At 38.9% G+C, this 24,172-nt stretch overlaps 3 protein-coding genes across 5 annotated transcripts; 2 read left to right on the top strand and 1 right to left on the bottom strand.

The window, feature by feature from the left end:
* Positions 1 to 1,048: 1,048 nt before the first annotated feature.
* Positions 1,049 to 10,448, top strand: RB195_004161 (uncharacterized protein; the record flags this gene model as incomplete). The annotated part of the gene is made up of 6 exons (XM_013436364.2): positions 2,772 to 2,790; positions 3,245 to 3,254; positions 8,652 to 8,871; positions 8,957 to 9,074; positions 9,264 to 9,376; positions 9,973 to 10,140. 6 exons carry the CDS (start codon positions 2,772 to 2,774, stop codon positions 10,138 to 10,140), a joined length of 648 nt encoding a protein of 215 aa, XP_013291818.2.
* Positions 10,449 to 10,779: 331 nt separating this feature from the next.
* Positions 10,780 to 15,663, bottom strand: RB195_004160 (uncharacterized protein; the record flags this gene model as incomplete). The annotated part of the gene is made up of 10 exons (XM_064179900.1): positions 10,780 to 11,281; positions 11,641 to 11,782; positions 11,835 to 12,006; positions 12,071 to 12,176; positions 12,245 to 12,451; positions 12,596 to 12,729; positions 12,785 to 12,866; positions 12,925 to 13,111; positions 13,514 to 13,664; positions 13,726 to 15,663. 10 exons carry the CDS (start codon positions 15,661 to 15,663, stop codon positions 10,780 to 10,782), a joined length of 3,621 nt encoding a protein of 1,206 aa, XP_064033161.1.
* Positions 15,664 to 15,743: 80 nt separating this feature from the next.
* On the top strand, positions 15,744 to 24,018 carry RB195_004159 (uncharacterized protein; the record flags this gene model as incomplete). Of its 3 annotated transcripts, XM_064179887.1 has the most annotated exons (19): positions 15,744 to 15,786; positions 16,229 to 16,362; positions 16,470 to 16,629; positions 16,714 to 16,784; positions 16,845 to 16,949; positions 17,329 to 17,480; positions 17,532 to 17,815; positions 17,875 to 17,979; positions 18,465 to 18,572; positions 18,712 to 18,875; positions 18,929 to 19,038; positions 19,274 to 19,391; positions 19,537 to 19,671; positions 19,768 to 19,902; positions 19,998 to 20,158; positions 20,280 to 20,558; positions 23,037 to 23,179; positions 23,614 to 23,700; positions 23,954 to 24,018. In XM_064179887.1, the coding sequence occupies 19 exons, from the start codon at positions 15,744 to 15,746 to the stop codon at positions 24,016 to 24,018; spliced, it is 2,559 nt and encodes an 852-aa protein (XP_064033158.1). The 3 variants fall into 3 exon arrangements, with proteins under 3 accessions (XP_064033158.1, XP_064033160.1, XP_064033159.1); XM_064179886.1 differs by lacking the exons at positions 15,744 to 15,786; positions 23,037 to 23,179; positions 23,614 to 23,700; positions 23,954 to 24,018 and adding an exon at positions 15,851 to 15,876 and having other exon boundaries at positions 16,263 to 16,362; positions 20,280 to 20,571; XM_064179885.1 differs by lacking the exons at positions 15,744 to 15,786; positions 16,229 to 16,362; positions 16,470 to 16,629; ... (11 more) ...; positions 19,998 to 20,158; positions 20,280 to 20,558 and adding an exon at positions 21,651 to 21,724.
* Between the last annotated feature and the right edge of the window lie 154 nt (positions 24,019 to 24,172).

Here is a 24,172-nt window from a genome sequence, read left to right as displayed (position 1 = left end):
TACTTCACTTGTTTTCTCATGTGTTCAACGACACCTGTGAAGAGGTATTGGATCTAACAAAACACGAAAGTAACTTTTTTTCTCGTATGTAGATAAATATCAAAAAAAATGTGAGGTTACAGACTAAAAGTCAATAAAAGATTAAAGATCTTGAAGAAGTTGAAGTTTGCAGCAAATGGTTGTTCTGTTTGGTATTCTTGGAAGATAATATTTATGCATGACATTCCAGATTCAGTCACGTATTAATAGCAAGTCTCATCGTTTTGTTTTACTCACTATAGGTTTCTATATTGTCAACAAGATCTGGCAGTCTGTCAACTGTTGCATACATTTTTCTGTAGTCGTCCTGTCTTGTCAAAATGTTTGTCAACAGATCCTGTCTAGGATAAATCCAAAAAAAAAGATAAATGAAGATGTTGACGGTCAAAAATAAGAGCTAGAAATGAGCCAATCCACCATATATACAACCTTTTCTTCCTGTTAGTTATCATGAAAGTACAGTTATAGTGGTTATTCGAAGCTAACACAAAAAAAAACCAACTATTATTAACAAACTTCTCAATAAACCGACGCGACAATGATATCAAAATCCTTGTTGGACTACATTCCTTTGGAAAATACTTGACTAACCTCCGAAGCTGGAGAGAAAGTCGAAGACTTGATATGCCTCGCAAGCAGTGAAATGATTAAGGAATCTAGTTAAACAAAACAGTAGGGAGGAAATTTGTTCCGATGAACAATACAAAGTTAGAGCTACTGCCTTTTTTAGGCGTGTGCAAAGAAACGGTGGGTGCAGCTGCGGGCAGTGCGCTGCCAAGAGGCATTTCGACAACATTTTTCCATCTGCCTGGAACATTGGCGGTGGAAGATGTCTAATATTATGATTTTATGTCTGATATCTTTATTGGCGGTTTTCTCCTTGGCGTTTGCTTCGAAGAGGGGGAGGGTAGAAATCCTTTCATTTCTATGTAGTTAGTAAGTAACGGAGTCTATATTAAGTGTAGGCTTTACAGCATGTCACCACCGATTATGTACTATCTCATAGAGGATGTCTATACTTATGATCTCTGGACTGAGCTTAACGCCTCTTTATACTTTTTTTGGCCTAGCTATAGGACTATTCACTTCATTCAACATTCAATCGGTCACTAATTACATTTTGATTCACACCGCTCCGACAATATTGTCGACTAAAGTTCGTGCGTTTTTTCAAGCACAAACATGGATACAATATGCAAGCATTGTGAGCATTAGAATAATTGAATGAGAGGGATTTGTAGGAAAAAAGGAGTGTGGTTGATAAAGAACGTCTTCAATTGTACTGGAAAGAGTTAGTCCGATAGTGAGTTACATCTAAATTAGTTACATGCACTTGTCTACTACTTGTCGCTACTTGTTGCAGAAATCATAAAACAAAAATATTCCTTTCTTCTTCGGGATTCTCAACACGCTTTTATGACGTTTTTTATTTTATTTCTCTCTATTCCAGAGAAAAAAATCCTCAAACTACAAGCATGCCGAAGCAGCCGATTTAATCGTTATGTAAAAGATGCAGCGGTAGTTTTCTCTGAAAACCTTATGAAAAAAGCCCTACCGTGTAACAGTTGCATTGCTGGCCGAAAAAGCAATCCACACCAAGCGACTGCTTTTAACCTTAGCCTAAGAACCCTGTTAAGAAATCCTTTGCAACTTCGAAACCCGAACAAGCAGTCCCATGTTGTCGGAGTTTGCTCAAAACCAGCATAACTAAGTTGGTCGATGATCGTTTACGTGCGTTACGTATCTCTAACACATTCACATACGGTGCGGTATGATTTATGAACTCAGCGCGACTCCATAAAAATTCGCTCAGGAATGTGATAAACCATTTTATTTCCTCGTATAGCTTTCTTAAAACCATTCGAGATCTATAAACGTGTGGTCGAATCGGTGAATGAGCGTTAGAGCCTAATTCTGTCAAGGATGAGTATTAAGTTTAGGTAGTGTTCGGTTTCGTCCATCATTTTACGTCTTGCGCTTACATTTTACAATTTTTTGCAATTTTACCACTAGGAAATTTGCTTTTGCACATTCCTAGCGAAGAATATGTTTAGATTCAAAGTGACCGATGCCTATTCAAGGATCCACCGATCCAATCACTTTTTTGCCGAATTCGAATGAACTGGAGATCTGTTAGCTCTTATTGTCAGCTTTTTTTTCGTGTTTTATCTAGTTATGGACATATTTATTGCAATACATTCTTTTATAATGTAAGAATTTCATTTTCGCAACTGATTTTTTGTTTTTTTTTTCTGATTGAATGCAGATTTGCTGAAGCTGTTATCTTGGATGCGATTGCGTCAGCACCTTTTTCTCTAACAAGCCTAATTCCATATTGTCCTAATTGCTTTGCTTCCTTCGTTAATCCACTTATAATCATTCATATCTCATGTGCTCGAACTTCTCCATTACGGCTAGAGCGTTGGAAATTTTAATATGTCTCACAATCTTTGTTCGATCCCGTAGCAATTATTAACTGAAGAGATTAAAGAGTAGGACGTTCGAATAGATTTCGTCCCTTCCTGCTTCATCGGTTAATATTGTGAGATCTTTGGAATGCAAGCTCGAATGAATATATTCAAAGCCATCATTATGAGAAGCGCAGAAGGATTTACTAATGCGAAAAATACGTATTCAATGAGTAGAATGAACATCAATCAGTGATTGAACTTCGGCTTATCGAACGACGTTAGTAATCTTACATTTTCACACTTCGTTCAGTTATTACCACTATGGCTGTCTCATCTCGAGGTACGATTAATAAAGTTAGTCTTCGTGAATAATACGTCAAGTGGCTGTTTAATTGTGATTTCAGGCTGAGTACTAAAGAATTGTGAAAGATTTTAGTTTTCTTTCTCTCAGTTGAATCGAAATCAGACAATTTTATCTATCGGACCATTTATTTTATTAGATTATCTTATAAAAGTATGATGAACATTAGTTATCGTAGTTTATTTGCCATTTCTTTTCTTAGTCATAAACTCTAACTGTAAATAACTGTTAACTAACCAATTGTCAGCACCTTTTATTTGATTTCGTGTGAATTTTTACTTGTTTTCGTGGATTTTCTCTCCTCCGCTTGAGCACAACGAAGACACACCTCTGCCACGTGTTCACATGATTCTTTGATTTTCAGACGGCAACTCACGCATCGGTTGTCTTCGCATTTGACTCGATGTGCGACTGGATGCCAGCACTAACTCAGCGATCGCTCTGTGAGTACGACTTATTTATTTATTTCTTCCATAGCTGTGGTTATCGTAAATGTGAAGGACATGCTTGAGGAGTGACAATCACTTTCTCACTTCTTATCAGTTATCACACAACATGTTATTTGGATGCTGGCAGAATTTCTAAAACGTGGTATGGAATGTGAAAGGAGAATAGTGGCATCCTATAGTTTTAGCTGGGGTTTTTGTTTCCATTTGATTAGGATAACGTTAAATATTCTTGCGTTGTTATCATATACTTGGTTCCCTTTTTCGGTCGCTTAAAGCTACGCACATACTGACTTTGCCGAGTGACTCATAGTCGTCCACACGTCAGATGTTATCAGTCTGTTGTCTGATTTTCCGAATCTCACACATTAATAGAAGAAGTGAGCATCAGTTTTGTCTTATATTCGCTTTTTCGTCATTTTCGCTCTTCTCGACATCGATAGAAGATGTGAGTTGATTAAAATCAAATTTGGGTTTATCATTTCGTGTATCTAGGAAAGAACCTACAATACCGTTATCACGCACCTGTAACACTAGTTTCTTTTTTCCTTTTAAATAATTCTAAGTCGAAGACGTGACTTCATCGATTTGTCAAATTACGATAATACTTAATCGGTCGTGGAACAAAAACTGTTCTTGCTTGTGACTCAAGCATTAACGGGTTGGTTAGTCATAGAAAGACTTAACTTCGAAAGCAGTTCTATTCGTGTGCTATTCCTGTGCGGCAGCACTTTTTAGTTGCAGCCTGAACTTGTCAAATCTATGGAAAAACTAACTTTTCCGAGAAAATTTTGGAAGAGTTAGTTTTTGGTTTAGTTCTTTGTTCTTTATTTGTAATATTTGCTCTATTTAACATGATGTTTTCGCTTCCTAGTATGTAATTTTTATGTGTGATTTTACGGGGAGTGATAAATACGTCGAAATCTAATTTTCTGGATTCCTAATGACTATTCATTCATCAGGTGTTCTGGATATCAGTGTTGCATGGGGAATTGTTTAAAATGAATCCTGTCTTCATCTAATTGCAGGATTTTATGTGAAGGTGTTCGGCTGGGTGAACGCGTTGCGTATAACATGCCGCATGATTGTTGCTCCGCCTAATGCTTGCATATGTGCAGCCTTTCGTCTGCCCCTCGCCATTGAAGAGCACGATGTGATTGTTGCTTTTGAATTTGCATTTTAAAAAGATGCGTAGCTTTTCATTTAGCCAGAGGTAATAAGGACAATATTTGAAGGAAGCAGTTCGAATGCTCTTTTTGTCTTGAAACCTCGGCATATTCTGTGTTTTGCTATAGTGTGCCTACGAGGTTTTTTAGATGGAACCTTTATTTGCTTGACGTTTCGGCTTTTTCGCCGTCTTCAGAGGCGTAAATAGAGGATGACTGAAACAATGCTACGTTTATCCCGTCCAGTGTCACACCACCCTGGGTCAGTGTTTCGATAATCGTTCAAGGTAGTGAAAACAGAAACCTATCTACATTGAAAATGGTCTTACGTTTTGCTCCACCGGATGTGGCGCGGCTGGTTGCACGCACTTGTCACTCAGTGTACCAGCGAATGAGTATCACCAGCTGGTGATCTACACGCAGCATTTTGATCTTTTTTTATTTATTCGTTCGTTAATGTATTTGTTTATTTTAAAAAAAAAGTTGGTTCCAACCGTGAACTGACTGTAGTGGCAAAAAGCTAGGGATAAGGCTTCATCTTTTATGCACTGAGACGCTGAGTAAAGCCTTAACGGAGAAAAGCGAGGGGCAGTCTTTTTGGATTTTCTCGGATAGTATAATAATCCTCTGAAATTGAGTGAAAGAATAAGCTAGGTAAAGCGCTTGCCTGCAACATACAATGAGAAACAGTAGTTTTGCGAATCGAATACATCTTTCTCGCGATAACTACCCACAGAGTCTAGGTTAGAGGTCTTTTCACAGTTTTTAGCGCGATTCAGAAGTGTACCGCGTGGGAGCAATTAAGCAAGGCAACTTCACGCGCTCATTTGCTGCGGCAACAAATAGTGGGTGGTAGGCTTTCGTAGCCGCAGCTCGCGATGAGAGTTCGCGAAATACCGCCTCAAGTTCGCACGGGAAAAAGTCTTTTATTCCGTTGTTTTCTCTACCGTATCTAGCATAGCGTCACCGAGATTCTATCTTTGACACGTAATCTCATGGAGAAGACGTGCGAAAACTGCTTAAGGGGAAAGGATTTTTCTATTTTGGTTTCGAGAGCAGTTCCGCCGCATAATCATTGAAATTAGCGTGCCGCGAAAGAATCACACTGCGCAGCTAGAAACATCCGAGGTGAGGTTCCCTCTCTTTCTCGTATCTGTGGCCTCTATCGACATCGTTTTCGTGTGTCTATATTGATTTGAGCCGATGATTCTTCTCGTATATGCTGACAAAACATTGCTTTTGTGAAGGTTGCTGAATTGGAACATTGGCGTGTGTTTTCTGAGTCAGCTGGGTCTTATTCAGATGTCCACTAATGTGTTTCTCCAAGCAGTTCGACTTTCCACGCAATTTAAGGAAGACGTCAGATTGTTCTCCTTTTTTAGACCAATCCTTTGTTGTTTTCCTGCTGTTTACGAACTACTTTTTTCGTTTTTAGGATCTAGTCCTCGTAGATACGAATGTACCGATGTACATAGCGTTGAAAATGGTTGACCATTGTTCTATGACCCCTTTTCTTGTGCGTTGTCGTTAATTCAACCTGCCTAATTCATTCTCAGTGGGCTGTTCCCACTGGGATTCAGCTTACGCGTCAAAGCGGCTCACCTCCTACATAGAAATGTATTATTCCGTGTTACTCGCCTTGGCTCTTAAGATATTGGATGATTAAAACAAAGTTGTTTTTAAAATATCCTGCAGTATTTTTATCGTCTCCACTAAGCTTGAAGTTAGGACTAATTAAACCTCTGTGCCAACAACCTTAGGCAAATATCATGCAGCGAGTTTAACATCAGGCAGTCCTTGTCTTTTTAGTGACTTAAAATGAAACTGCAGCGTTTTTTGGCGGGATTTCCCTCCATGGTGGTTTGGATTTGTAATCGGATTCGTTAAGAAATGCTGCTCGAAAGCTACATTCACAAAGTGCTTGAAACTTTATCGCCTTCTTTTTTCTTTATTCTGGTTTGTTTTCGAGATTAAAGGTCTTTTTTTTTTTGTTATTCTGTTGTTGTCATCAAACTAGGCACCCATGAGCCATTAGTTGTTATCGAAATTGTTTTCCCGTCTTATTATTTACATTAAGGTGTTTTTATTTGTGCACCTGCGTTGTTGTGTAAATATGAGAGCACTTATTTCACTAATTTTTTTAAACAAAAAATAACAATCACTTATCAGTAAGTATTTAGCGCCGTCCTAAGTGAAAGAAGTTGATTTCGCAGTTCATGCATTATTCTTCTTGGGAGGAGGTTCATTGAATGCTTGCAATTCGTGATTTCCTGAAAGTTTAGAGAATGTGACTAATGAGATAAACAGATTTAATGGATGTAAACCACAAGTCAATCTCGATATATCCCTTGCACTTTCTTGATGGAGGTTTCTCCAGCGGCTCGTTAAAGACCAGCTGTTTTTTTTTTTCTCGTAGACTTTTTATATGTGCCCACATAGGAAACACAAGCTATTAAGGGACAGCCTAAGGAACCTCCAACAAAAAATCCAACGACTTACGTTTAATGCTGACTGAAAACTTGATCTAAATTTTTACTAGTTTTATTTTGTGGTCAGTGTGGTTTCTCGTTCGAATGTATTCAGTTCAATTTTTATCCATATTTTGAATCGGATTTCCAGCTGTTTGCAGTGGAGATAACTTACGGAAGTTCCATTTTGTACCTTTTATAATCGTTGTTGTATTTTATTGCACTTTTGCTAGGAAATTTCTTAATTCTACCATATTTAATGTCCCTCTCTAAGTATATGAGAGGTCTGCTAGTGCCTCTTCTTTTTCTCTGTTGCTCTACTTTAATACTTGTAACGAGGCTGAGAGCAACGCGACTATGCCCGAATGTTTTTCGCATTACGATAAGGCGATATTCACGCTAATCTTGCATTTTTCTCGAATTTTTGCCACTTCATCATATTGGAATGTTCTGCTTGCCACGAACTCTCTTCATAATCATTTTCGAGGTGAAATTCCCAGCTGAAAGATCATCCCTTGAATTGCAGTTTGCAGCTTCTTCCGCTGTTTTTCGCAATGATACCGCGCGTTCAATTCTTCACACAAGATTGCTCCACTCAGAGCAATTTTTGCGTTTTCTCATCTCCGGCGGTGTTCCTAGTAGAAAGCCCATAACTAAGGCAATTGCGGGTGTTTTTACCCATTTGGATTGCAAATGAGATGTTTCTCCTGAGAAGCTTTCCAAATCCATTAGGCAATGCTGAATCGAAGCTGAAATCTCGTGGCAGGGAATACCTAAACTAGTACATTCGAATTAAACTGAAGAAGAATGCAATAATTTTCCCGATAGCTATTTGTTTCATTTACTCGTTAGTTATCCCATAATAATATTACTTGTACTCCATTGAAAATCATCCTTCATCCCTCCCTCAATAAAAAATGCAGTACTTTACTTCGACAGTAGTGTGTCGGAACCATATCAGTACTGTAAAACGTGAGCGGAACTCTTTTGAAGTTGTTTGCATTCATTTTCAATGATCATTTTCCGGAAATTGACTTGAAAAATAAGTTGTCTGTCGGTTACATTTTGTTTTTCATTGCTCTGAAGGATCCTGCTATCTCCTTTAAAGTAACCAGTTAGTCATATTCAACTTTTTTTTCTATGCCTGATGTAAGAACTGCTACCGATAATTGAAGTTGTTGAATCTCAAGACGTTGAGGATTCACCAACACTTTGAACCCCTCCGCTAACATTTTAATGAGGCCAACGCTCGAGGCGCTAATGGCCGCCGTCTGATCAAAGCTCAGAACCCACAATCATTGAATTTTCAAGCATCTGAGATGTAAACGACGTGCCCTCAAATGGCTAACTCGTCAGGCTCAGGCTGCTGACATCGTTTTGGACACGAAAGTTTTCCGATCAGTGTATGAAACGAAAAGGTTTTTCCATCAGAATCTCATTGAAATTGGCCTGTTTTTATTCAACCATTTCTTGGTTTATAAGAATTTTTTTGTTCTGACCTTGGACCACGACTGACAAACGGGTCTGCGCAAACAAGTTGGAACCGCTGTGACTGTGTACTTTGCCAGATGTTTGCATATGCTACGCATTGCTGTTGATTGTTACTGTTGTCTTCTGTTCCCAGCTTCATCCTTTTTATGTGTATTTGATAGATTTTGATAGATTTTCCTTGAAAAACAGTACCTTCAGTTTCTGTTTATAGTAGATTATCTAATTTTCTAAGAGGAATCTTGCCTAATTGTTGTTGAACCTGTCTTTAGGAGCTGCATCACATTGATGTGCAAAGCACAGCGCTCAAGCTCGGCAAAGAGGCGAGCAAAGATGGCTGCTCAGGAGCAGGAAGATCAACTACACACTGTTGGTATAGAATCCGAGCGAGCGCGACTTCCAGCGGAACTCACCGGTCCGGGATGGAAGGCGCGAGGTGATCGCACACCAACTGACAAGAGGGTCCCGTTCAATCGGCCAACAGCGAAACAGGTCATTTTTGGTATTATCTTCAAATACTGTTGTCCAATGTTGTTGAATAATGCAATATTTTGGAGGATATATATTAGATATTTAGATTTTTGACGCGCTTCCATTTGTTCGACGATATTTTTTCTACTGGATGAGATACACGTTCGACAAGGAAAAGTTGTTCATTAATACATTTCAGCCATTGAAACATAAGCCATTTTATGGTAGGTTGTTTCTCTTTTCTTTCAATTTTTCGCTATGGCCTAATTTGAAGTGGTCCGCTTTTATCTCTCGTTAAAAACTTCGCCAACTTATTGCTCCTCTGATTTTTATTCGTTGAGAATTTTCATACTGGCTCCAGAAATCTTCGATTTTAGTAATTGTGTTTGATAAGTTCTTCGGTGGATTTTCAGGTGTCCCTTGTGGTGGTATAGGCTGTGGAGCCATGGGCCGTGATTTTCGAGGAGGATTCTGCAAATTCAGCTTACGACCAGGTCTTGTCGAGCACAAGGTGGATATGATACCTGTGAGTTAGCAGAAGAAATGCTTTTTATTATTGTCCTCTCAGAATACAGAGCTTCGGCTTTTTCTACCTTCTGGTTCCCCTGAGAGAAAACTCCAGTCTGATAGGTTTTTCGACTTATTCCATTCCTCAAAGGTAGCGTTCGGAGAAATTTTCGGCGTTTGGTTCTTTCCACTAGCAGGTAGGTTTCAGGACATACCTTGCAAGCATCGTACCCAAAATACGAGCCATCGCCTCGAAATGAGTTTATTTTTAGTGAGATTTCTTCATTTCTATTTTTGTAGAAAGTCCCCTCGTTGGATTCTTGGTTCATATCTTGTGTGCTCATGACACCTTTATTGTTGTTTTACCGTTAAACAAAGCGGCCTACCCAAAAAATTGGTACTTTCAAAAAAAAAACCCCTAAAGGAGTTATGGACGTCTGTCATTCATAGGTGAATGAAGAAGATACTGCTACAGAAAATATTAAATACTGTCGTAAACCTATAATCTCGGGGATCAGCCTGAATTATTCGAATTTGTTTGAAGGCATCCAGTTCCTGTTTGATGTCTTCTCCTTTATGTGGGTTTAACTCTAAAGAGAATTCATGGATTTTCAGGCAAACCAGTTCATCCTTTCGGTACGTCGTGACGGGCGTTGTGTGTATCAAAAAGTCCTCTGCGCTGCTGATGTGGTGCTTTCTGGTCAGCAGTTGAGTTCATGGGATTTCTCATTCCCGAAAAAGGATTTGCATTACAGGTATGAGGTCCTTACAGATAATTCTTAATTTTTCTCTTCCTTTCTTTTACGTTTTCTCATTTCGTCTTCTCGTATAAATTCTCTTTCGAATTAATGTGTCCCGTAAAACTTACTTCTCTGTAAGTTCAGGAGATCTTTTTGCCAATAGCAGCCATAGTAGGATTAGTAATAGTGTTGAATTGCAGGTCCTGCATGCGGTTATCTTCCAAATTATATCTAGCTAACAACTTTACCATGAGGAATTCTAGCATTTATTATGCTTTCACAGTACCAGTATCAAATAATGACATTTTTCAAAAAGTATCTGTGTTAGTTGAGAACAATATCAATTGGTAATGACACTATTAGCATGACAATAGGTATGACAATAGCAGGTATGACAATAGCAAGTATGACACATTGGTATGACATGTTATGACACGGCTTATGAGAGTAATCCGTAAGTGAATTTTCCCTATACTCGTGAGTTACCCAAAAAATTAAGGCTAATGTACATATCCGTATAAAAAAAAAAGAAAAAAAGGATAGTAAGGAAAAGTAATCAGGAAAAGAACGTCCAAAAGAAATCAGAAAATAGCAATGAATAAAAAATAGTAAAACAAGAAAAAATAGTGTAAACGAAGAGCACCGTAGCAGGTTAGTTGTACGCTTTAAAAAACTGCAATGATTAGTCCTTATTAGATTCGATTTTCCTAGAGCTAATGTTACTTTGCGTTGAACCTCTTTGCTGAGTATCAGCTACTGCCTTACGACGACGTACAGCCGTATAAACAGCTTTGCGAGCCTTCTCCAAGTCGAATATTTCGTCGAGATTCGTTTTTTGAGTCACCACTGAGGAACTTTCGCAGCTATCGTTAATGTTGCTTTTTGCCATCAATTTAACCAGTTGCTCCGTAAGTCGCATTTCTTCTTGATGTTGTCGATTAATGCTGCGCAACTTTTCAAGACGTTCTCGCTCGTCAGCAATATCTCTCTCGTCTTGCTGTTTCCATTTGGGTGGAACTGGAGGTTGTTTGAGGTCCAATTTGAGACGACGCGCTTCTGCGTACGCATTTGCCAGTGCTATCGCTTCTTTTGTGAGATCTTCCGGTGAACTATCCCAGTATTCTCCACGCAGTACTTTTTTGTGTTCTTCGAACAATTCAGCACAGGACAGATAGAGGGTTCTTCTGGAATGAAGTTATATTAGCAAAATAACGCCATAGAATAACGATATCGTAGCACTTTCTTTACGAATCAAAATATTCTTGCCTATTTTTGCTCCTCTTAAGCTTTTATAAAACACATATACCGCACTGATATGGTAATTCATTCATTATATTCATTATATATTTATAGTGAATTAATTTGCTTGTAATTAGGGCTTACAAAACTCTCAGACGATCCGATTTATTGAAGTTACTTGTTCCTCAAAATTTAACAGTAAAATTCTCTGTAAGAAATTCCGAGCAGATATATCCTTTTAGAGGACTTTGTCCCCTTTTTCATTACCTCAATAAATTTCTTCTTCTTTGTTTTGATGACTTACCTCGGTATAGGTCCATCTTTCTCGAAATCTCGACGTTCAGCAGCTTCTCGTTGATTGTAAGCCCCATCGCTTTCCCATTTGATTGGATTCTTCCCGTATGACAGTAGTATTTTGTTCTCTTCAGCACCAAAAAGGATGTCTTCTAAATGGCTTCATTGTTTTCAATATCGTCAAAAAGAGCGTTAGTGACGTACGATTCTGACGCCATCCCTCCATCGAGCGCAAAGCCTCTTCGTAATGATGTAATCCAAGGCTTTCAGTAACAGCTTCCGTTTTGGAAATGGGTTTATGCATAAAACCAGGCGCGTAAGCTATCAACGGGTCTTGCTGTTCGCGTTTGTGAACCAAAGCAGCCTTGTAAGTAACCTAAACACATGAAACAATAGTTAGAAATGAAGTGATTTAATGTATTTAGTTTGGGATGACCTACCTCCATAACAATTTCTCTTGCCATAAAGTCCAGCACATAAATGAGATCAGTTTGTAAATCTGGAAATCCTAGGAATTCATGGAATCGATGAGCTCGGAAGGATGACCTGCAGATAATCACCTTATGATTCCACCTTTGATAAGGAAAAGTTAAAACTGTGACGTTCTAACTTACAATCGTCCTGTTCTACTGCAGTAAGACACTCGTCTGGCATAATCCAGTAACTCCTTGTTCTCAGCTGATAAATGTCGATTCCGCCGCTTTAAGAACATTTTAATTTCGGCAAGTTCTGGATCGCAGTCTTGTAGTCGACGCTCTTCACACAGGAATTCAAGCTTATCCTTATAGAGCTCTTCCAGTGCGTAGTAAATGTGAGGTGCCCTAGAATATATGACTAAATACAATCCGATTCGTCAAGTTTAATCTCAGGTTTTGAATTCTATCCATATTTTACTTAGCGATTTTATTCACAAAACCAATGGATCAAAAAGGCTCCACGAATGATCATTTCAAAACCGTTCTTACCTTTTCCTCAAGCATATCACTTCCGTGGCCCCAGTTTCGTTCACACCCATTCGATTCTCGAAATAATTCTGACCCCTTCGACGACCCTGATCGATCATTACTCGGTACAACATATGGCGTTTCCTATTTTGTTCCTAGAAATTTTCATAAATAACTATAGAAAAAGAGTTCTAGCCAGTTACAGCTTACCACAAGGTATCGGACTAGTCTTCGTAAACGGATCGGATGCTTTTTGTAGAGTGAGAAGATGTGAGAATAAGTGAAAACCCTCCTTAATTTTTTTTTTGTTTTAATTGAGAAAATCAAACAAAAAACGGTTTATATCCTACCGTTCTTGTTTCTGTACTATTTGGTACCATACACGTCGTAGGAGCATATTCATCTGTTGACGAACAATATCGAGCACAAATAGCCTTGTTTCATCCAGGGCTTCTGGACCATCACCGTATGCGAACATCATATGACCAGTGGTAGTCACGAATTCACCAATATTGAAGGTTTCGTATTCGCCATGACCTGAAAATTGCAGGAAATGTGTGGATTCTTATTAGTTCGAAAAAATAAAAACAAATGGTAGGAGAAAAAAAGTAATAAGTAAAGCAGTAATAAGGTGAAAATAGTTTATATAGTCTGCCTTCGGATTGTACTCAACTTGTTATTTTTTCTATATGAAATCTGAAATATATACTGAGTCAATTTCAAAAAGAAACAGATACTCACAAAATTAAATTTTATGTCTAAAACGCCTTCAAAGATCTCTGCTTTTTCCCCGCTTTTTTTTGTTGCTAAAAACAAATATATTTTCTGAAACAAGAAATCCTGAATTTATTGTGAAGTTCATAGTTCGCGTGGGAATTTCTCCACTATAATTGTATTTTGTCATTAGAAATTAGAAAATTGGTAATTAGAGATCCATACCTACGCGATTATCCAGAAAACAAAGACGAATTGCTTTAATTTTTCTCAAAATGTTCCATGGAATCATCTCTTTTCGCTCTTTTTCATCAGGGAACCATAGGGCGAGGTATCTGGCGGTTAGTTGTATCCCATTCCGTATAACTTCTCCATCCTAATAGTTAAAAAAAATACTAGTCGAGATCTTTACGAATAACACGTGTAACGTATCCTACCGGAGGATCTCCTGTTTCGTCTTCCTCCTCAGAAGATTTTGGTTCCACATCGGTTGTCTCTTCATCCTCATCACTGAACAAATTTGGGTAAAGTCTTTGGAATCGGTCGCACATTTTCTGTCTAAGCTCATTTAGCTCCTGTTGCCTATCATAATCGGATATCTCACGAATGCTGACATCTTCCAAATGATCGATTTCCCGCTCAAATTGCTGAACGAAGCTCTGTGGATCCATTGCTTCTAGCTGTTTTTCTCTCAAGACGCTCACAGGAGAAGATGGCGGAGGAGGAGGAACTGGCTTTACATCCTTGTTAAATGTTGGTCCTTTTTGCTCGAATGGTGGGCCTTTGGGTCTAGGTTCTTCCCGAACTTCCCCTTCTTCCTCTTCCTGCATTTCATCCTGTTGAGGACACCGTCGCACGGACACTGATTCCCAAACGTCCGGATCTGTTGCGCTCTCACTTTCCTCTGAAGCTGATGATGCCTCCGATGCTGCTTTTTGCGCCTGCGAGATATCTAGAACGCTTTCTGGTTCCTGAGGAACAAATTCCTCTGATTGCAGTGTATCCACAAACTGTCTAGGAGGTAGGTAGGTTACGGGCTGACCTGGCAGTCGATAAGGAGCGACGTTCCACGCTCCAGGAAGGTCTTGGAAAGAGGGTTCAATCTGCGAGTAGGAGATATTGACGTCCATCTGAGGTTGTGAAAGGTAGTCTGTTGGTATGGGACGGAAGTATTGATGTGGCGGTTGGTGAAATTGATGGGTTGGAGGCACAGCGTAAGAAGGCGGAGGTGGAGATGCGGTTTGCAGAGATGGCTGCGTGTAGACCATAGGAGGGGCCGGAGCAGGTGCTGATGACGATGATTCTATGATAGGCAACTGCTCTTGACGCTGCTGCAGAATCAATTCGGATGGCGCAAGATACGGAATTTGAGGCAGCCCGTAAGTGTTTTGGGAATGAAACGAATCTGCAGCGTATTCTGTGGGAATCTGACGTGAAAGATACGCCGGAATCGCAGTTGGAACATCTTGGATTGGAGAAGTTTGTCTATAGTGAAGAGGAAAATGACCTGGTAAATGTTCTGCCGTAGGTTCTGGTGTTGGCTGAGAGTCCCTAACCAAAGTGACGTCATTTTCGTCAGTCTCCTCATCCTCTCCGGATTCTTCGGCTCGTTCTAACATCGCAAAAAGTTTATCAACTAGAGACGCCCGCCCGTCTGACTCATCCGTTCCTAACTGAGTGTTGTCTTCAACTTCTGTAGATTTCCTCACATCCCACTCTTCAGGAGAATTAAAGTCTTCAGAACTTGAATAGAAAGCTCTCATAATCCAGCTTTCGTCGTGGTTTTTTGGACTCTCATATCGTACGCCTTCCACATCTTTGAGAGTGGCATTAACGGCGGGTTGCCCCACAACAATATGAGAATCTGCTAATTCTTCACTATGTTCAGAAGGTGAAGGAATATACTGACTTTCAGAAGACATAGGAGCAGAAAGTGGCATCAGTTCAGGATTATACTCAGGAGGAGAGAACTGCGCACCATCTGGTGGAGAACAGCTATCCGAAATCAAAGTCTCTTTAGACATGGGACCTGTTAGATAAGAGAAATTCGATGGGACGGATGCAGGAGCAGGAAAACTAAGAGTTTCCAAGGGAGCATCGAGCATTCCCGAACCTTGACTGTCCACATCTTCAAGGTATTTGGACATTGAATGACGGGGATTAAAGGAATAATTGAAAGTACCTGCTGGATCTTCTACCTCATAAGAGATTTGACCATATGAAAAAGGTACAAGAGCAGATTGCTGATCAGAAGACGAATCAAGGAAACGAGCCTCTCCAGGGATGTAATAAGTCGTTGAAGGCTGATCTGGATCACAATGAGTTGCAGAAGTCTTCTGGGGTTCCTTTGAAGCGTGTAGCGGCGGGCTCGACATGGTGACGAGTGGAGAGCGTCCAGACGCGAAAGTCCTGTTCGCTGTAGTGGAGGCAGAGACGCATAGGAAGTGTTTTCGTCATGGGTGGTCCATCGCTTCGAGGCAATCACAAGAGCGCCGCCGGTAATTTAGGTGCTAGTACTTGCATGTCACGTACTAAGGATTTTTCTTGAGTGGCTAATCCAGAATGACAAATTTTCCTCAAGGTTTAACGTTCGAAATCTGTGCCAGATAAATTCTAAGGCTTGCTAATACAACTGAAACTGCTGTAAGAGCATTCCTTATAATTGTTGTTAGTTACAAATTCTGTTCTGATATGAAATCAGATCGCTAAATAAGTCACAGTTTCGGGATTTTATGCTCATTGGCCTTTTTTTCAAAAGAAAACCTTTTTCACACGAGATTGATTGGTTGACAACTTCTAAGGGCTTATTTTTGATGTTCTTTTTCTATACAAGTAACATGTTGAAAATTATGAAGCCATTTCTTTCCATAATCACATAGCTTAAGCCAAGAATCTTCCTAGAAAGATTTTCGTTCCTCACTGCATTGCACTGATCTTTAGAGGTCGTTCCTCACTTCATTGCACTGATCTTTAGAGGTCTTTATCCGCGGTCCTGGACGCTCTATGACATCCGAGAACTTGGTTTGACAGTAGTGATCAGACAGATTTCACCGGTATTGCCGAATAATTATGAGGTAAAGTGTTATGATAATCATCTTTTGGCATATGTAACCTCTTCTATCTAGAGAACTGCTACTTTTTCTTCTGACAATTGTTGTAGTAGAAAAGCTGTTTGTTCTAGGATTCAAGTCTTCCCGTTAGCTGCTTTGTTGTGACGGTTCAAAATGATAGTGACACTGACCTGGAGATATCGATCGCGTTCACATTCCGAAATGGCACGGGTAATCGTCGTTGGGAAAATGAGTCTGAGTGCACATTTGCAAGATTCACAGATGGAAATGGTAAGCAAAATGTTCTGTTCTTGTAAAGTTGTTACACTTAGTAACTGTTCTATCGAAGCGGTTCACTGAACGTAGTGTTTTTAGTAACTGGTGTAACATTAGCGCATACAATATCGCAGCTGCCGTGCACATACGGAATAGCAACTACTTCAAATGTAAGTTTTGTCTGACTCCTTTTAGAATCATTTTCATAGAGGGTAGAACTATTTATCTAGGCGGAATCGACGAGTCACATTTCAATATGTCAAGGATTCGATCCTTCCAAGTCGGGTGCTGCAGTTTGGACATCTTTACGAGATACGGGCGATTTACCGGTGGAGGTAAGTAGATCTAAGTCTCAGTACTTCTGCTCTATTTTCTTTTATTCAATTTTCCACGTTTTCTGTACCTTAAGATTATCTTCTCAGATGCATTGGAGTTTTCATAAATGTTTACTTGTTAAGCTGGTATCGTTTTACTCTGAGTAAATACGGTTCATAGTGAACTTTAATCCTAGTCATCCAGAAGAGATGCTTTCAAAACCATTCGAAATGTGTGTGTGTTATTTATTATAATGATCACAGAACCGAAAACATTGCTTCCATGATTCTTCCTTCTTTTTTTTTTATTGTAGAGCAGTTATTGTACTTCGTTTTGTGATTTAAAGAATTATCTCCACCTGCCGTTCAAGCAAGGAATCTACTTTTAATTTATTTTCAGGATGACGAATGCACTCCTGGCTCTACAGAGTTGGCGGTGGGTGTTTGTCAACGTTTCTTCGTGCCGGCTAATAACTCAAGGACAGCGGAATTTGCTCTATCTTGGGATATGCCTAATGTTATGTTTGGCGCATCCGGAAGGTGGTATAGAAGGTAGGTGATCTGCCCAAATGCTTTTCTCAGTACGGAGGTATTTCTCTGCAGGCGCTATGCCAGATTTGTAAAAGGAGCGTCCTGCCTATGCACTCGAGCTCTCTTACGAAGGTCGCAATGGGAGAAAGCTCTTGAAGAGTGGCAGAAACCGATTCTGGATCATCCTCAACTACCTGATTGGTATAAGTCGGCGATTTTCAACGAATTGTACTTCATTACCGATGGAGGATCGATCTGGTTCGAATATGATGATGATTGGTCACGGAACGAGACACAGCTTAGCGAATATACGAAAGATCTCATGAGGCAGTACGGACGATTTGGGTATCTGGAGTGTGAGTTTGGAGAATTTAATCGAAGTGAAAACTTATAGGGGACAATAGCATGTTTTCAGCTTGGGAATATCGCATGGTTAACACCTACGATGTTCACTTTTATGCATCGTTTGCACTGGCGCAGTTATGGCCGAATATTGAGCTGACTGTTCAAGCAGAGTTCAGTGAGTGGTTGCTTCTAATTTAATTCTTTTTTCTTTCGTACTCATTTTTTTTCTAAGCTACCGCAGATATTTCCTCGTTTACCGTAATAAGAATTTCCAAGTTCACATGTGTTTATCTGCCTTGTTCACATGTGACATCTTGTCTTATGACTATTTTTACCCACTCACTTATACGTTTGCTTAAGTCTGGCCTACTATTTTTTCACGAAATTTTTGTTTTCCGAGATTTCGAAGTTGGTCCAAGCCCTTATTTATGTTTTTGCTTGGTGATCTTATTTTTTCTAATGAAAAATGCTCCTATTAGACGAAAATACGATAGTGAAAAATATTGATGAAACAGAAAAACTTGGTCTATCAGTCTCTAATCCTGCCTTCAACTTTTCCGTCATTTGACATTATTTTGCTCAATTCCTCTCTACGCCTTATTTTCCTGAGCAATTTTCAACATAAATTTTGATATAATTTTCTTGATTTTCACTTTTTAGCTGATCAAATTGAACATTCTGTGGATACTCATATTACATTTCACATGGAGGGAGACGTAGCACGGCAGAAGACAAGCAGCCGCGTACCGCATGATCTCGGAAATCCGGGTACGGGTTGATGAATAATTATCCTCAGATTTCCGTTTTGGTTTACTGTTTGGTTTCTAACTGTTTTCAACCTGTGATTTTTTTCACCTGAATAGTGATTTTTCTTTCCGATATTCCGGTGTATTTGAGGATTTTTCAGCAGACGAGCCATGGTTATGTACGAACGCTTATGTCATGCACGATACGGGTAAATGGAAGGATCTCAACTTGAAATTTGTGTTGACGTCATGGCGAGACCATGTCGCGTTACCACGACATCCTGATGATCTGTCATTTCTTGAACATACATGGCCAGCTGTGCAGGTAATAAGAGTTTTTTTTTTTTAAATCTAATCTTCTGATTTCATTCTGTTCAGATACTTATGTCGGAGGCTATGCTGGAATGGGATCAAGACGGTGACGGAATGATTGAGAATTTTGGTAAGGCGGATCAAACATACGATGCGTGGAGAATGGAGGGTGTGAGGTGAATTTGCTTCTTACACGTTACCATAGTTTTTATTCATCTCATCAACTTCTGTTACGTGTTGTGTTCTCTTGGAAGTTGTGCTGTTCCATTCCTTTTTGTATTTTATTTGTATCTTTCACACATTAGCGCTGTTTACATCTTTTTTTAAATAGTTAATTGTCCATGTTTGTTTGTCCATGTCATAAATACTTTATTCTTTGCATTTCTCTTTTATTTTTCTTTTTTTTTTCAGTGCCTACTGTGGTTCATTGTGGCTAGCATCGCTCCGAGTAGCTGCTGAGATGGCCAGAATATTGGGCTATGAAGAGTGCGAGAAGCAATATCTCCAAATGTTATCAAAAGCAAGGAAGGTTGGCTGTTTTCCGTATCCAGATGTAGATGTTATTTATCCTTAGGGAATTTTTATGCATACTTTTTGAACTGTTTTGTTCTTTATTGTAGATTACTATCTGGCTTTTCGATATCTATTTTACCAGACTCAGTATTAGGCTTAAGGTGTTTATTGATCGTCTCTGGACTGGATCATATTTCCGATTTTGTGAGCGATCGAGAAGTCGCGAATCAATCATGGCTGATCAGCTCTGCGGTGTGTGGTTTTTACAATCAGTATCGCCTCATCTAGCGGCAGAGGTAAGCTACCGCTTTCTTCTTCCTTCTCGACAAGAAAATTTGGTCCTTCCAGCTTCGCAGTTTTATTAGTTTTAACTATCGTCTGTAAGTTTTCAGGTACTTCCAGTTCAAATGGTTCGTAGTTCGTTGAAAATGATCTATGACTACAATGTGTGCAGTTTTGCTGATGGAAAAATGGGTGCCGTGAATGGAATGCGACCGGACGGAAGAGTGGACAGGGAATATATACAGGTGTGAAATTGTTGTACAAAATCCTTGTCTTTCTTCGAATTAGGTAGGAAATGTGATTTAAATTATTCCACTGTTTTATCTTATACTTTTTGAAGGCTGATGAAGTATGGACAGGTGTGACTTATGCAGTGGCTGCTTTTCTACTGCAGCAAGGTGAAATGGACAAGGCATTCCATACGGCTTCTGGATGCTACGAAGCCTGTTTTGAGCGAGCCGGATTGCAATATCAGACCCCAGAAGCAATGTATGAGACGAGGTGACTTTTTTCATTTGCTTTTGCTTGTAGACGAATCCTTACGCAAAGTGTATCCTGATCGGTTTGGATTTGATACTCAGTTTCCCTCACACGAAGAAAATTTACGTTCCTCACGATTCAGGTTCTACCGGGCTATCGGCTACATGCGACCGCTAAGCATTTGGGCTATGCAGTGGGCCCTACAACGTCACTGCGGTCTGAACTCCCCAAGACATGGTCTTCCCGCTACGATACTCCCGCTGAAGGAACTCCATTCGTCACCACGCCAGTTGTTGACGATCAAAGCATGTGATGATTCTGCCAGTGAAGGCTACGCAAGTGATGAACGAGATCCGGAGGCGGCCAGCAGCAGCAGCAGCAGCGGTTTGGGCAGCAGCACCAGCAGTGGTGGTGGTGCAGTGTACGTACGGTAGTTCGAGTTTAGTAGGATTTTTGGGTATCTGATGGATCAACCATACGGTTTCTTTAAGGGTTGTAAGTGTTTCTTCTGTGCCATTTACTGTGCTATAATTTACCTCAAATTTTCGTCCCATTTAAGAAAAAAAAGTGGTATTTGAATGTTGAGAGAAACGTTGGTACTACACAACTGCCAGATTTCACAATTGGACGAGTACGGTTTCAATGGCTCTAGATATCATGCATAAACTATATACTCGTACGGTAGCTTTCCCAGATCCAGTCATAATCGATAACTTCTCACTGAAAAAAATAAAACATGAATATTAAAACTTATTTGGGATACGATAGCATTTTTTCTTCAAAGGATTGCTGCGATCAATATGTATTTCATCGGAGCTTTCCATGATTCTTGCTTCCAAGCATTCGTCATTAATGAAATATCCATTTATAGAGCTTTATCAATTTATTTTTTTGATCCCTTTTGCATTGTTGATGTTACAGTTCTTTGAAGATCAGGTGGAATACTTGCGCTTCCATATATTTGCGACAAGGGATTATTAAGGCATTTAGGTCGTTATTTAATTATACTGTTGTCCAATTGACCTTATGATTTATTGATCGACGGAGTCGTCAAATAGTGCTCTTTTCACTTTATGTTAAGAGATATACTTACTGTCTTAACTTACTTCTTATCTATTAGTTATTGTAATTACGACAGTATATCCAAGTTTCTACTTTAATGGTTAATGAGCCGAATTATTATGTATTATTGTTTTATTAATCATCATGTACAGCATATAAGTAGATTTTAAGATATTCAGGGATTATGTCGGTCATTTTTCGATAACATTAAATAATCATTTAAATGACATGATGCTTGAAATTTGTTATTCTACTGTGAATTAGTTCTAATTTTGTACCGGAGTAGTTGCTTTTCTCTGTTCATAGTGCATGAATACAACACCGGTTCTGTTGAATATTTCTTCTCTTTTTTTTTTTCTCCTTTGCTTCTGTTACCATATCTGTAGCAATTCATCCAATGCATTTCCTATGAATCGATTTTAGGCATGTGATTTATAAAAAGTGAAATACCATGGTCTATTGTGTGAGTTCGTTTACTTCGTTAGTGACGAGATTTACTGGTGATTTACCAATAACAAGAGCAAGGTGGAGTTTTGAAACGTTTGTGCTTTTTTTTTAGTTTCTTGGGTTCTTTAATATTAGGATTTAGTTGCTGGATGTCTCTAACTTGTCCGCTTATATGTTTAGGGTCGATTCCTGACTTAGTTAGGCATCGAAATAATCACCTATAGCAACTATTCCATTCCGATCCATAAAAAATGAAGATAACTGGCTAATTTGCCTTTTACATCGTTGTGAAGATAGTTTTCCTACAGTTAAAGAAAAATAGGTAATACGGTGGGCAGTGCTTCAGTTCACTTCATTACAAGAGCAGTGTATTTATGTTGCATTTGACGACTGTATGTAAATTGTTGCTTCTCCTTCAAATGGAGTACTCTCCTTGAAAAATTCTCGAAAACTGCAGTCAGATAGACAACTCCCGTTGCGTTGTTACGGTCGTACGCAGCATCAGAATGCGCACGGATCGTGGATATTACAGAACAATTATTTCAGCTAACTATGGAAAGTATGACACACATTAGAGTGTATTTAGTTCTTTTTTTGAATATTTGGCATTTTGATCGATTCGTACCTGCCTTTTTTTCTCTTTTCGGCGACCCAAATAACTCGGTTTTTTCTCATTTTCCGAGTAGTATTTCGAATATTCGAATGACTTCAAAACTCGAGTAGTTTTGGCTTCACTGAATTGTAAAACGGGACATTGTGGTTGTGTTAATCATAGATTTTTGAATTAAGCTATGGTATTGAAAATGTATTATCATGGAAACCGGAACAAAGATTATAAAAAGTCAAGTGAACGAGTTGAAGAACACGGAGGAATCCTTTTAACGGAGACGACGAGAGAAACAGTATTGATCTTTTTGATCTGACTGGGAGAATTTTGACAGGCACTAAAATCGAGTATTACTCAGTCAAGTGGAGTCAGTTTAGTGTAAAGTTACAAACGTCTTAAAGCGTTCTGTTTTAATGTTCTCGTATGCTTATTCGTTTCTTTCTTTTTTCGCTTATTTTCCTTCTGGATACTTTAGTAGTAGAGTCGATTTGAATTCTGGATCGATACTTGGATGAACGAATTAGGCGGTGCTCGGGAAATGTTGTTATTGCTTCCAATAATGATCTACCTTGTCCTATATTGAATCTTGTGTCCTGTAAATCTTAAAGAAGAGACATTATCAGTGCATTTGATCTTCATTTTACTAGTGGTTTTTCAAAGGAGAGGTTTAGTGAGTTTCCAGAATAAATAACAATAATTTGTGAATAACAATAGGCACCCAGTAAACGTTGTAAGTAAATAGTATATTATTGGATATATTCGGAGGAACACAGAACATTCCAGTGTGATGCTTTCGGCGCGAAATCGTTTGTTCTACTTTGGCGCGCGATACTGTGCAACGAAAACGCCTGCCGAACAACGGATGGCGCAATTATTGAAGGAGAAGATCAGTGGAGTCAAAGAAGTCGAGGTGAACGACGTGTCAAGTGAGTGTTCGTATTTTTCAGTTCTTCTTGTAAATTCTTTTATGTTCTGGAATTTGATATGTTGCGGAGCGGTATTATTCCGGGATGAGAAGGGATAATTTACGAGAACGGTTTTTAGAATGTGGTGTTTCTATTGGTCCTGGTTGAGTCTTTAGAAATGTTTTCTGTCTAATCAAAGAAATACCTTCTAATTTCTCACTTTGCCTTGTTTTTCACACCTATCATCTTTCACTTCCTTCCTTCCTTCCTCAACCAAGACCAGGATGGAAACGCTACATTAAAAACAGTTCCCGTGAATTATCCCTTCTCCTCATGTCGGAAGAGTACCGGTTCAAACTCCAGTGTATAAAGGGATCTATAAGAATGAGACTTCGGCTCTATTGTTATATAAATGCTCACCATAAAGGTTACTGCATAAACTGAGTCACTTATAGGTGGTTGTGGTTCGATGTTTACCGTATTTGTCGAATCTAGTGCATTTAAAGGTCTCACAAAAGTTGCTCAACACAAAATAATCACAGGTGAGCCTAATTTGTTTGCTAAACTGATCGGTTTTATTTCATTCATGTTTTCATTCACTTTGCTTTTTCTCATTTCATGTTGTATACATATGTTTTCTATATTGATTACATCTATTTATCATATATTGCATTCGTTAATCTTTTCCTATTCCTTTATAATATTGTTATTCTTACTATTTTTATCTACAATATTATTATTTTTATAATTTTTTTCATATTAACTCATCCTCTCACATGTATAGAGTTTATTTAGGAATTTTGAAAGATGAAATCAAGGATATGCATGGACTCTCAATCACTACCAAGGTGCCTAAATAGCTACTTCGTCAATATTTTCATAGGATATTTAGATTAGATTGTTTTGTTGTGCATGGTAAAGATTTTTTGTTTCCTGTGAAATGCTACTAGGATGTTTTAGTCCTCCGAATTTTTTTAATTTTGCGGAACGCTGGAGAATTTTATGAATTTGTTT

This window comes from Necator americanus, chromosome I, assembly GCF_031761385.1.
Source record: "Necator americanus strain Aroian chromosome I, whole genome shotgun sequence".
Taxonomy (NCBI): Eukaryota; Metazoa; Nematoda; class Chromadorea; order Rhabditida; family Ancylostomatidae; genus Necator; species Necator americanus.
Note: the sequence above shows the minus strand (reverse complement) of the source record. Positions and strands in the feature narration are given on the sequence as shown.